This window comes from Oryctolagus cuniculus, chromosome 17 (genome assembly GCF_964237555.1).
Source record: "Oryctolagus cuniculus chromosome 17, mOryCun1.1, whole genome shotgun sequence".
Taxonomy (NCBI): domain Eukaryota; kingdom Metazoa; phylum Chordata; class Mammalia; order Lagomorpha; family Leporidae; genus Oryctolagus; species Oryctolagus cuniculus.
The window spans coordinates 43,477,009-43,489,971 of NC_091448.1; the positions used below are offsets into that span (position 1 = coordinate 43,477,009).

A 12,963-nucleotide genomic window follows, 5' to 3' on the forward strand; every position below is an offset into this window, starting at 1 on the left:
GTTAAACCTAGTAACAGAACAGTTCCACAGATTACAAAGCAAACATTTTTCTTTTAAAGCAGTGATCTTTTTAGATTCAAGAGAGAAATTTCTTCAAACTCAATGTCCAGCTACATTTCAACCAAATTAGCACAGAAGCAATTACTCTGGCGTTTTTATATATGAGATTGTTATTTATCAACTCTGTCTCCCTAGGTCTTAAATGGAATTTGAGCCTAGTCTTTTGCCAAACAAGTACCCCAGGCTGACACCTAGTCAACAGTCAGACTGGGACTGTCTCAAACAAAAGTGTTCAGGCAGCTTCAAGACAGGTCCCAAGGGTAACTGTGGGCCAGGGGCCAGGTGTCCCAGGCAAGAAGCCCACTGGAGATTGTTGGCTTGATTCAAGAGACTTTCAAGTATGACTGTCCAGTGCTGACAGGCAGCTGACCTTTCTCCTCCCCGCTTCCAGCAAAGGGGTGGAGTTAACATATCACAAACCAAAGAGAGGAAAAAGTCTAAACTGCCTCTTTTTTTTTTTTTTTTTCCCACTCAGAACACATTTTCATGCTTGCAACCCTTCTAAAAGTTTTTGATCATACAGTTCAGGACAGTGGGTTTTGAATGGGATTCTCCCATAATGTGCCACCCTCTGGTTGGTGATGCAAGACAAGAGACAGAGACCTCTGGAACAGGCACTGATCTGGACTGTGATCGCTTTGCCGACCTGACCGCTCTCCTTTCGGAGAAATCAGAGCCTCAGGTTAGGGCTCAATCAGACTCCGTAGCCGCAGGGCTGTGGGGCCACAAACACATTCATACTACGCACACACTCTCTTCCACTACAAACACCAGACCTCCCTGTGAGGACCCATCAGGAGCAATCACAGGATTGCCATTACAGGAACAGGCGGGTGCCTCCCTGGGAGCACCCATCAGGAGCAATCACAGGATTGCTTTTACAGGAACCAGATGGGTGCCTCCCTGGGAGGACCCAACAGGAGCAATCACAGGATTGCCAGGAGGTGATCAGTCTCCCACTTGCGCACAAAGGTGGGTCTGATAACTGGGCACCCCGGGACATCTCACCATGTCCTGAAGTCCAGGAGGATGGTCCACTCATCCCATTCAGTCTGCTGTGGGGAGTCAGTCTGGGGGTTGGGGGGGGGGTGCTAAGGCCGGGGAGTTAGGATCCTGGAGAATGAGTTGGGAGACACACCTTCCAACTCTCCACTGGCTGTTTCTGGGCCTAAGGTGAGGCTCAAAAGGTTAGCCTTGTTTGAACACAGCGGGGTTTCCCACTACTTGTTCATGGGCACCTGGCCAAAACACCAAACTGTTACAGAAACCTTGGGTGGGATAGCTCCCTTTGTTCAAATAGGCACCAGAGACAGCGGAGGATCAAGTGCAGTTTAGCCAGCAGGCTCAGTGAGAATCATTTCTTGAGACTGAGCCCTGAGCCTAGATTTCTTACAGTATTTATAGGTTCATAAGCATCACAGCATTGCTGGGTGTAAATCACAGCCTACGTGACTTAGGACCACACTTCCAAAGGCCCGTAGGTCCAGTATGTTCGTAAAGAGATACCTGGGGCAGATTCACAGGACAGATTTACGACTGGAGTTACAGAAAGCAGAGCTTAGGACATCTTCCCTCCCTGGACAAGATAACTGCGCACAGCTGCTTCACCAGACAACTGGAGCAGCCACTTTCCAGGGTTAGTGTCAGGGGTCACTTTCCTTTGTCTCTAGTTGCAACCTTATTTCCTCTACATCATCTGAAACTCAAGACACACTCAGCGGTGAATTCCTGTACAAGCGAAAACAAACGACAGGGCCAGTGTTGTGCTTCAGTGGGTTAAGTTGCTGTCTGCAATGCCGGCATCCCATATCAGGGCCAGTCCAAGTCCTGGTGCTCCGCTTCTGATCCAGCTCCCTGCTAAAGTAGTGGAGGATGAGCACTGTGCCCCTGCCACCCACATGGGAGACTTGGATGGAGTTTCTGACTTCTGGCTTTGGCCTGGTCCAGTCCTGGCCTTTGAAGCCATTTGGAGAATGAACCAATGGACAGAAGATCTCTCCGTGTGTGCATCTCTCTCTCTCTCTAACTCTGCTTTTCAAACAAATAAATATTTTTAAAAAAAAATGACATACTTCCCAGACCCAGTGGGGGCACAGGCACAGGGTAAATACAACTCCTACTCTGAAAAGCAGGGAAAGAGAAACAGTAAGGAGAATGAAGGAGCCAAAGAAAGACAAACCCAGCAGGGCAAACGTTAATAACACTCTGTCCAGTGTCCTGGGCACACTGTGCAGGACAGTGCCCCACCTCTGTGGCTTCGCTGGTGTGGCCCGAAAGGTTGCCCTGTGGGGCTGCATGCAGACACCTGTGGCTTTCCTTGGTGGGTATCACAGATCGCTGCTGGCTTGGCCTTCCTCGGGTCTCCTTTGTAGCTTCACTCTTAGCTCCACTACGTGTCACCCCTATCTGAGGCTCCAGCCCTGGGCTCCAACTGTGCCAGGCCTCACAGACTTCAGTTTAAAATATTTTTTTTAAAAAAGATTTATTTTTATTTATTTATTTTAAAGAGTTACAGAGAGAGACAAAGGTCTTCCATCTGCTGGTTCACTCCCCAAATGGCCTTAATGGCCAGGGCTGGGCTAGGCCAAAGCCAAAAGCCAGGAGCTTCTTCTGGGTCTCTCACATGGGTGCAGGGGCCCAAGCACTTGGGCTATCTTTGGCTGTTCTTCCCAGGCCATCAGCAGGGAGCTGGATGGGCATGGCTTTACCCTCTATACCACAATGCTGGCCCCTAGTTTAAAATCTTGGTGGAAGCTGTCATAACCCCGTAACTCTCATCATGTCTCATCATGTGGTGATGCAAAGACCTGCCGCCAGCAAGAGCTGTGCCGGGGACCCGCTGGGACTTGGCTGCAGGCTGCAGCCCATGAGCTAGCTGAACACAGGGAAACAGAGCTGAGGCAGTCCGGGATGAGGCCTCAGGAAGCACCTCGGGTTCTGTGAAGCAATTCGGCCTTTCCAGGCCCTTGGGCCTGTGAGGGAAGGGGCAGCCCCAAAGATCTCTGAGCTGCCCTTCACGCCTTTGTCCTGCTCTTTTGCCAATAGCACATACGGAGCAGCTCGGCTGCCTTTAGCAGTCAGCATCTCCACGTGCTCTCCTGTCCTGCACGTGCATTTTCCTCACTCCCTCTCTAGCCAGGAGGTATGTCTTCCAGATCTTTCCACTTGGCTCCTTTTTGCACCTGATTCTTACGGTCAAACTTGCTGAGAGCAGCTAATAGCGCACCTGCTTCTGTCTGAATGCTTTGTTGTTTTACAATCTCCTCTGCCACATAAATTAGTCCAGTCCCTGTAAGTCCCACAGCGTCTCAGGGGATGGACACGGTGCGGCCAGGTTCTGTGCCACCACTGGCACAGAGGGCGGCCTCTAGTCCAGTTCTCAATTCTGTATGGCTTTCATCACCCACGTGTCCATCAGTACACTGGTCTCCCGAGCCTCACGGGAATGGTCTGCTCACGGCATTCCGGGCCTTCCCCAGCCAGCTCCTCCAGTTCCTTTAAGCTCTGCCAGGCAGCAGATTCCAAGGCTGCCTCCTCGTTTTTTGGTCCAGTTCTAGTAACGATCCCATGGCTTGGCACCAATTTCCTGTGTTACTTCGCTTTCCATTGCTACAATGAAAGACGTTGAACTGTTACCCGAGGCAGCCTAACTTTATAAACGGCAGAGTCTTCTTTTGGCTCACACTTCTGGAAGCTCACAGTCCGAGACTGGGTGCCCCTCTACTCAGGAGATCGTGTGGCTGGGACTTTGATCTCAGGGATGTCTGGTAGCTGCTGATCTATTTTCTGTCCCCCTAGGTTTGCCTTTTCCAGAAGGTCAAACAAGAAACGGAATCATGCAGTATTCTAGTGGGGTTGTGGGGAGTGGGGGTGTGATTTTTTCCAGGCTCTTGCCTCACATCTAGAAAAGCATTCTAAGTACAGACGCATATACAGTACACAATGTGATATAGTTTATTTAAAATGTGAGAAAGCTCACACACACACACACACACACACACACACACACATGCATCCAGAGAGATATACACAAATACACATACATAGAGATACCCGTCATGAGCGGGCAGTCGGCCCAAAGGGGGAAAGGGGTGGGGGAGGGGAATCAGAGAGAGCACCCCGCAGCTCCACGGTCTGAGGCAGGAGGGAGGGAGAGAGAGTTCTCCCCAGCTGTTGTCCTCTTCTATGAGGTGGGGGTGGTGCCCTGCATGTGTGAAGCCACCTGGGAATTTCATGGCATCTCCGTGGACTCCACATTGGAGCTCAATATCCATATTTCCATAATATCCACATTTCCGTGGCATCTTTCTCCCCAGGTCCCAGATGAAGCAGATGCATCCTGGGGAGTGTTTTGATTGACGAGTAGAATAGAATTACACATGGAGTGTTGGGAGAGGGGAGCTTGTGACTTCCAGCTCCACCATCCTAAACTAGCTGCTTGCTTATCCCAAATCAGTATGAAGTCTTTGGAGTCTGGATTCTTTCTTGTGACAGAGAATCTGAAGTTCACTTAGGTTTCGTGTGTATTTGGGAGTTCATTTATTTCTATTGCTGGGTAATTTTTCCAATATATGTTTGTGCCACAGTTTGCTTATACAGCTAAAGGATATTTAGGTTGCTGCCAGTTTTGGCAATTAAAAATAACATGGCTAAAATTATTCAAATAGTTTTCATTTCTTCAAGACCGAGGTTGCTGGCACGTATATATTAACTTCACACAAAATCATGTATGTGTTTTCTAATATGGCTGTAGCCTTTTATTGTCTTCTCCAGTAATGTCCAAGCATTCCAGTTACTTTTTTTTTTTTTTTTTTGACAGGCAGAGTGGACAGTGAGAGAGAGAGACAGAGAGAGAAAGGTCTTCCTTTGCCGTCGGTTCACCCTCCAATGGCCGCCGCTGCAGCCGGCGCACCGCGCTGATCCGATGGCAGGAGCCAGGATCCAGGTGCTTTTCCTGGTCTCCCATGGGGTGCAGGGCCCAAGCACCTGGGCCATCCTCCACTGCACTCCCTGGCCATAGCAGAGAGCTGGCCTGGAAGAGGGGCAACCGGGACAGAATCCGGCGCCCTGACCGGGACTAGAACCCTGGTGTGCCGGCGCCGCAAGGTGGAGGATTAGCCTATTGAGCCACGGCGCCGGCGCATTCCAGTTACTTTGCATCCTGGTGAGCACTTGCAACATCAGGCTTTTTATTTTAGGCATTCAAAAAGATGCATGGTGAGGGGTATCTTACTGTCACAGATTGAGTGGGATCTGGCTCCCTGATCTCATGCAAATATTTAAGCCCCAAAGTCTTACCTTAATGGGTAATACCTTACTGCTAATAGTTAATGGAATAGGGTGGAGATATGATCCAGCAAGTACAGTGTCTGAAGGTGAGGCCTCTGGGAAGTGACTGTGTTGGATTTGCTAGCATGGAGTCCTAGGTTGGATCATGATGGCATTAAAAGGACAGGCCACATGGAGGGTACAGGGAGTCTGTGCTTCCTGTGTCTCTGCCTCCAGGCTCACCTTGTGACCGTCTCTCTGCAGTCCAGCAGCCTGGCCACTTGCCTGAACCAACGACACCACTGGCTCTGGACTGTGAGCCCCTGAACCACAAGCAGAAGTGACTACCACCCCCCTTCCCTGTCAGCCCCACAGCCTGGGCTTGCACAGAAGGAGGGAACCCTAACCTGCAGAATGAGAGACCAGCACACAGCCACAGCTTCAGAGCCCTTTCAGGAGCGAGGGAAAATCACTACTGGAGCCCACCTTGGTGCCCGACTCCAGACCCTGCCACCAGACTGTCTCTCCAGTTCCCACACAGCAGCTCTTCCTACCCAATCCACCAAACTTTCCCCCAACTCGCAGTCAGGAAAAGTTTTACGGATGAGGAGATTGGAGACTGGAGTCAGGCCTCCTGCTTCCTTTGCTGGCCAGCAAATAATGCCGTTCTTTTCTCAAAAGCCTGGGACCTCCGGCCAGTCTCTGCACACGCAGCAGTGAACCTGCTTGGTCAGGAATGCTCCCTGCCCCTCCCCCTGCCCCTGCAACTCCCACTCGATGACTCGACGATGCAAGCCACTCTAAGAATGCTTCATACAAGCAGAATTGTGCAGTTGCTGTCCTTTTATGACTCTTTTTTGGCATTTTTTGATTGTGTTTTTTATTTTCCGGTTGTTGTTATTTTCAGAATTCTTTATGGGAGCCGATATTGTGGTTCAGCGGGTTAAGTCACCACCTGCAATGCTGGCATCCCATATCAGAGTGCCAGTTCAAGTCCTGGCTGCTCTGCTTTTGATCCAGCTCCGTTACTGCAACTGGGAAGACAGTGGAAGATGGCCCAAGTGCTGGGCCCCTGCCCTAGTGCAGAAAACCAAAAATAGGACGCCTGGCTTTTGGCCTGGCCCAGCCCTGGTCATTGCAGTGATTGGGGAGTAAACCAGCAGATGGAAGTAGAAGATGGCCCAAGTGCTTGGGCCCCTGTACCCACGTGGGAGACCCAGAGGAAGGTCCTAGCTCCTGGCTCCTGGCTCCTGGCTCCTAGCTCTGGATCAGCTCAGCTCCAGCCATTCCAGCCATATTGGGGATGAACTAGCAGATGGAAGACCTCTCTCTGCCTCTGCCTCTCTGTAACTCGGCCTTTCAAATAAATAAATAAATCTATCTTTTTAAAAAAAATGGTAGAATTTCAAGCAACAGCAAAAGTCATTAAGAAATTTTTTTTGGCCCAGCCTTTAGCAGCAATTTCATCACATCTTTTAAATTACAAATGAATATATCTTTCTAGCCAGCCTTTCCCCTATAGGAGCCGTTGGCCCATGTATGAAATGACTTTTGTACAGGGCTAATCATGGCTGTGTTGCTTATAATAGCAGAGGAATGTAAATAAACCAGATGTCAACCTACAGGACTTCCTGGAAAAGTTATATCTCCTACCCAGGACCATAAAGTGAACCATCAAAAAAGGAAGAAAGAAGCCTTTTATGCATTGTTTCATAAAGGGCACTGCTGACCCCCTGGGGAGGGCCATCCGGGAGCTGGGACCCAGGTTGGAAAGAGGGGGGTTGTACTGGATTTTGAACCATGCAGTTGTCTTACCTATTCTATGACTAAATACATTTATATCACTTATATGAGTACCCACTGACAAAATAAAGAATTAGAAAATTAATTTATTGGGGCTAGGCTCAGTGGATTAAGCTGCCCCTCATTTTGCTTTGTTTTATAGGGATTTACTTATTTATTTGAAAGTCGGGTGTGGGGGAGAGACAGAGAAAGAGAATTCTTTCATCTGCTGGTTTACTTCTCAAGTGGCTGCAACATCCAGGGCTGAGCCATGCTAAAAACAGGAGGCGGGAGCTTCATTTGGGTCCAAAGCACTCGACCTATCTTCCGCTGTTTTTCCCAGGCCATTAGCTGGGAGCTGGCTCAGAACTGGGGCAGCCAGGATATGAACTGGCACCCATATGGGATGCTGGCATTGTAGGTGGCAACTTTACCTGCTATGCCCTGACACCAGCCCCAAGCTATTCCTTGTCATGCCAGCATCCCATATAAGTGCCCGTTCAAGTCCTGGTTGCTCCTCTTCCAATCCAGCTCCCTGCCAATGCACCTGGGAAGGCAAGAGAAGATGCCTCAAGTGCTTGAGCCCCTACCACCCATGTGGGAGACTCAGAAGGAGTTCTGGGCTCGGGTCTGGCCAAGCCCCAGCCATTACAGCTGGCAGTTATTTAGTAGTTAGTGATTCTCTCTCTCTCCCTTTCTCTTTCTGTCTCCCTCTCTCTCTTGCTGTCACTCTGCTTTTCAAATACAAAAAAAAAAAAATCTTTAATTAAAAAAATTTATGTTAAGAATTGTTTCCAGCTAAGACTCCCCTCTGTTATTTAGATTAAAAGGATTTAGGGTGTCCTAGTCCCATTGTTAGGTAGGAAGTCAGCCCCAAAGGGAATCTACCAACAGAGGAGCCTTTGGGTCCTTCGGGAAGCGAGACTGGGTGAAAACGTTTGGGTTCATTGGCATCATTTCCAAGAAAAGGCCTCTGTCTTTTGCCCTGAAGCCAGGCTGGTCTCAGGACACCACAACACAGCTGGGGACTTGTTTAATTAGGCCCCTTGCTGAAAAGCTGCCCTGCTGGTCTCTAGCATGGTAACTGGCCCCTAGAGATGCAGCCAACTCTCCACAGAGGACTCTTACAGAAAAGTCTGTTGCTCAGTGCTTCCCTGCCCAAAAACAAGCATCCCAAGGTGTCTGAGAAGCGGCACAAAGCAGGCCAGGCAGAATGCTTTGAACTCCTCAACTGCAATGACTCAAAGTGTTGGATCATGAGTTCTGATTAAATTCCGGCAGGAAGGGTGGCTGACAGCAAGGCCACTGGCTTTCATCACCCTGACTTGATAAGGAGGATGAAAGGGAGGAGGAGGAGTTCCTGAGCTCCCATATCCTGGGGCAGAGGAGGCAGCTGGGAGCTCTGGCCTGGGTCCCCTCCGGCAGGGCCAAGGCAATAGTACGGGAATAAAGAAAGAAGCAACAGAGAAGAACGAGAGCACAGTGAGGAACAGGGATCTTCAACCTGCCATCCCCCTGCTCCGACGTGATCACTCTCCAGCAACTCTAGGGAGAAAGTATTATTCGTTACTCTTTTTTAAAGATTCACTTTATTTATTTGAAAAGCAGAGTGACAGAGGAAAGGACATCGTCTAGCTGCTGATTCACTCCTCAAATGGTCTTAACAGTTGGGCTGGGTCAAGCCAAAGCCAGGAGCCTGGAACTCCATCGTGGCTGGAAGGGATGGCTGGGGCCCAAGCACTTGGGCCATCCGCTGCTGCTTTCCCAGGTATATTAGCAGGAAGCTGGATCAGAAGTGGTGTAGCCGGGACTGGAACCAGTTCCCATATGCAATGCCGGCACTGCAGATGTCAGCTTCACCTGCTGCGCCACAGCACCAGCCCCGATAGAGAAAGCATTATTGTCATGCCCCCCCCCACCCATTCCGCTGCACTGGTTAGGAAACCGAGGTTCCGACAAATGTCCACTGACTGGCCCAAGGTCTCACATCTCAGGGGGGCACGGGCCAGGAAAGGAGCCCAGGCCTCTCGGATGCCAGGGCCCATTCTCTTGCTTCCAGGCCAGCTTTAATGTAACCAGAAGCGGCCCCTTTGGAGTCAGCCTATTGCTGACATTTAGCTTTTAAGAAGCTGTGCCATTTTTCCTTTAAATGCTGCATCTCAATATGCTATTTGGCATCTGCCAAGTTATTTCTATTCCCAAGAAAAAAAAGATGAACTTTTCTCTTTTTCCTTGCTGCTCACCTCAACTTCCTTCATATGAGCTGAACAGGGGTCTCTTGCATCCCTTTCTAGACAGTAAGACCAAACAAAAGACCTGGGATCCCCGAGATGGCCACAGTCCCCCGCTGCAGGCAGGGGTCAGGCTGCTGCAGGCACTTGGGCCATTCTAGGTGCCACCAGCATTCCACAGGGGCCACACCTGGAGTCAGGATCAGCTGGCCTTTCCACTGACTATCTTTGCCTTGGCTAAATACAGAGCTGGGGAAAACCACCTCCCAAGAGCAGTGTGGACTTAGACTGGTCATCCAAAAAGAACTTTTTGAGAATGTGTGACAGATGTGGGCTCTTAGAATGGATAAGCAAGGAAGGACAGGCTTGCAAAAGGCTGGCGGGGAAGGTGCCATGCATATGGGCCAGATTTCATGGGTGGGGGTTGGTTTGATAGGTTATTTATCACTTTTCCTGCAAGCACCCTGCCATCTTGTCTGAGTCTAGTCTGGATCTCCTTGCATTCCCACATTTATTTGTGGCTCTTACTGACCCCTCCATCTGAAGTGTCTCTTTCTCCATCTGATTCCCTCCATTCCTGGGTCAGCCAGAAGCTTCCTCTGACCACTTCATCCCTTTCAGATCTACCCCTCTGGACATCCTAAGTAGTCTAGGATCTGCCGTGATCCATTGGAGGGAAGACAGCTGGGTTGTGCAGAGCCGATGGTGGTGCTGTCTAAGACAGGGACAGGACACGGAGGCAGAAGCAGTGATGGTCACAAATGTCCACTCTGGGCTGGCGCCGTGGCTCAATAGGCTAATCCTCCGCCTTGCGGCGCCGGCACACCGGGTTCTAGTCCCAGTCAGGGTGCCGGATTCTGTCCCAGTTGCTCCTCTTCCAGGCCAGCTCTCTGCTGTGGCCAGGGAGTGCAGTGGAGGATAGCCCAAATACTTGGGCCCTGCACCCGCATGGGAGACCAGGAGAAGCACCTGGCTCCTGCCATCGGATCAGCGCGGTGTGCCGGCCGCAGCGCACCGGCTGTGGCGGCCATTGGAGGGTGAACCAACGGCAAAAGGAAGACCTTTCTTTCTGTCTCTCTCTCACTGTCCACTCTGCCTGTCAAAAACAAACAAACAAAAAAAAAAAAAAAAAAAAAAAACATGTCCACTCTGCCACATGCAACCATCTGACTACATTTGCACTCTTTGTGGCTCTTCTCCTGGGAAGGGAATGCAGACACCTGCTCAGCACATTTCCCAATTAGGCCACAGTGGAACTCTGGGGCACTCCAGTTTTATGTTGGTTTGGAGCCCGTCAATTGTCTTAGAGCTCAGACATCCCTGAGAAGATAACGTGTTACCATCTGAAAGATGCTCTCACATAGAAGATTTGGCCTTGTCCTCATAACAAATCCACAATGCCCATCTCACAGATTTGAAAACTGAGACTCAGGCCGGGCAAGTGGCTTGTGTTGGCTCACTTGGCTAGAAAGCTGCAAAACTAGCACTGGAGTCCAACCTCTTCAGATTATGGGCCAAGACACTCTTCACTAAACTGTGGTACAAGAAATACCTCCATCCCCACCTCTAAACAACTGAGCTGCACACCCAATGGACATTATCTGTGTGGTCAGCTGACAGAGGAGCAGCCAGCCTGTGCTGCTATTGGTTCAGATTCTCACTACAACTTGCTCATGTCTTGGTCTGGCATTCGGATTCTACTGTCCACACGTATCTACCATGGGAGCCTCAGGGTCACCTCTGCAGTCCTCTGCAGGCTCTGTGTGATGCAGCTACTGCTGTTGAAGCTGATCCGAGAAAGCCCACAGCTGTCTGTGCCAGTCACCTAGAGCCCCTGGACTCTCCTCAGCCTGGCCTCCTTCTGGCCACTGGCCCACTCTTTGGGGATTGCCTCTGTTGTCTGATCTCCCCAGGATCTGACTCCTGACTTTCCCTGACGGACTTGGCTTAGTCTTGTTTCCTGGTACCAGGAACGTGGTTGCTGCCAGAACCTGAGATTGCACACACAGGGTACCCACCCAGCTGCTTGCTGCATACCACCAGCAATAGCCACCGAACATCCGTAGAGGGTGAGTACTGAATAAGCAAGGCAAGACACTGTCTAGAGATGGGAGGATTCTATAGCTGACATCAGCGCTGCATGGACAGGGGGCAAGAGGTGCTTGTACAGGAGCCAGCAGTTTTGCAGAGCCTTGAAATGGGGCAGATGTTCTCGGGGAGGCCACATGGGACAGGGACCAGCAAGATCAAAGGCTGGGATTAGAGCCCAAAACTGGGCCCGTTGGGCAGGTTACCTGATGCTGCTGGGGCAGAGCAGGGGGCAGGGGAGCCGTTGGAGAGCAAGCCAGAGCCAGGAGAGGGCTGGACTGGAAGCACCTGGCAGGGTGGCTATTGAGTGACAAGCGATGTATTTCAGCCCATAGTACAAGCAGATTCTTGTCAACATGAGCCATGTCAGGATAAACTAATCACAAGCAGCTTGGATAATGAAAAATTAAATTTCATATATTCAAACTGTACCATTTAATGGTCTCTGAGCTATCAGAAACACCTGTACCAATTGAGAAGAGACTTCTTAACCAGAAAAAGGTGAAGAAAAAAGGGAGGAAGGGCAGGAGGGAGGGGGAAGGAAAAAGAGAGAGAAAGGAGGAGAGAGGGAGGGAGGGAAGTGTCAAATTCTTAGAGTTGTGTCTATGAATTACACTGAATCTGTTCTCTTCACATTAATATTACACTAACATGAGAACTGCTGAGATCATGTTGTAGTGATTATGCATTGGCTGTACCCCTAAGAATCTAATGTAGTAATAAATTCCTTCAGAAAAAAAAAAAAATGCAGCCCTGGGCTGGCACAGTGGTGTAGTCGGTTAACTGGGACACAGCATCCCTATCAGAGCACTGATTCAAGTCCTGGTCCAGCTTCCTGTTAATGATCCAGCTTCGGATCCAGCTTCCTGTTAATGCACTTGGGAAAGCAGAAGATGGCCCAAGTACCCGAGTTTCTACAACTCAACATGGGAGACCTGGATAGAGTTCCAGGCTCCTGGCTTCAGCCTGGCCCAGACCTGACTGTTGCATTCATCTGGGGCATGAATCTGAGGATGGACAGTATCTCTCTCTCTCTCTCTCTCTCTCTCTCTCTCTCTCTCTCTCTCTCTCCCCCTCTCCCTCTCCCTCTCTCCCTTTCAAATGAAAATATATAAATGAAAATTTAAAAAGTCTTTTATTCTTTTAAATTATCATCCTTAAAAGCCTCACAGTGCCTGACCACACAGTTCCATCAGAACCCGTATGCATGGTTGATCGCTGCACCGTGGGGCTGTGTGGTGCTCCACAGTGCGCACAGGCTCTGGAGTCAGGCAGGCTCAGGTTCTCTCCAAATCCCACGCCGACACTTAGCTGTGTGGCTTTCGACAAGCTGCCTAACATCTCTGAGTCTCAGTTTTGTTGTCTGTAATATGAAGCTAATTATAGCCACTCAGCATACTTTTTTGAGGACTGGAACTAACACATGTAGGGGCTGGCACTGTGGCGTAGTAGGTAAAGCTGCCACCTGCAATGCCCACAGCCCATATGGGTGCCAGTTCGTGTCCCAGCTGCTCTGCTTCCCATCTAGTTCCCT

General features: G+C 50.0%; 1 protein-coding gene across 9 annotated transcripts in view; it reads right to left on the bottom strand.

Moving 5' to 3' along the window:
- The window catches only part of LYRM9 (LYR motif containing 9), a 103,016-nt gene that overhangs the window by 45,468 nt on the left and 44,585 nt on the right, over window positions 1-12,963 (bottom strand). Inside the window, exon 10 of one of the 9 annotated variants that reach the window (XM_070061109.1) lies at window positions 7,202-8,655. The exons of the other annotated variants lie outside the window; for them this stretch is intronic. Coding sequence (XP_069917210.1) covers window positions 8,640-8,655 — 16 coding nt within the window. The 3' untranslated portion in view covers window positions 7,202-8,639. Of the gene's footprint in view, window positions 1-7,201; window positions 8,656-12,963 lie in introns of those variants that run through there. 9 annotated transcript variants of the gene reach the window in all.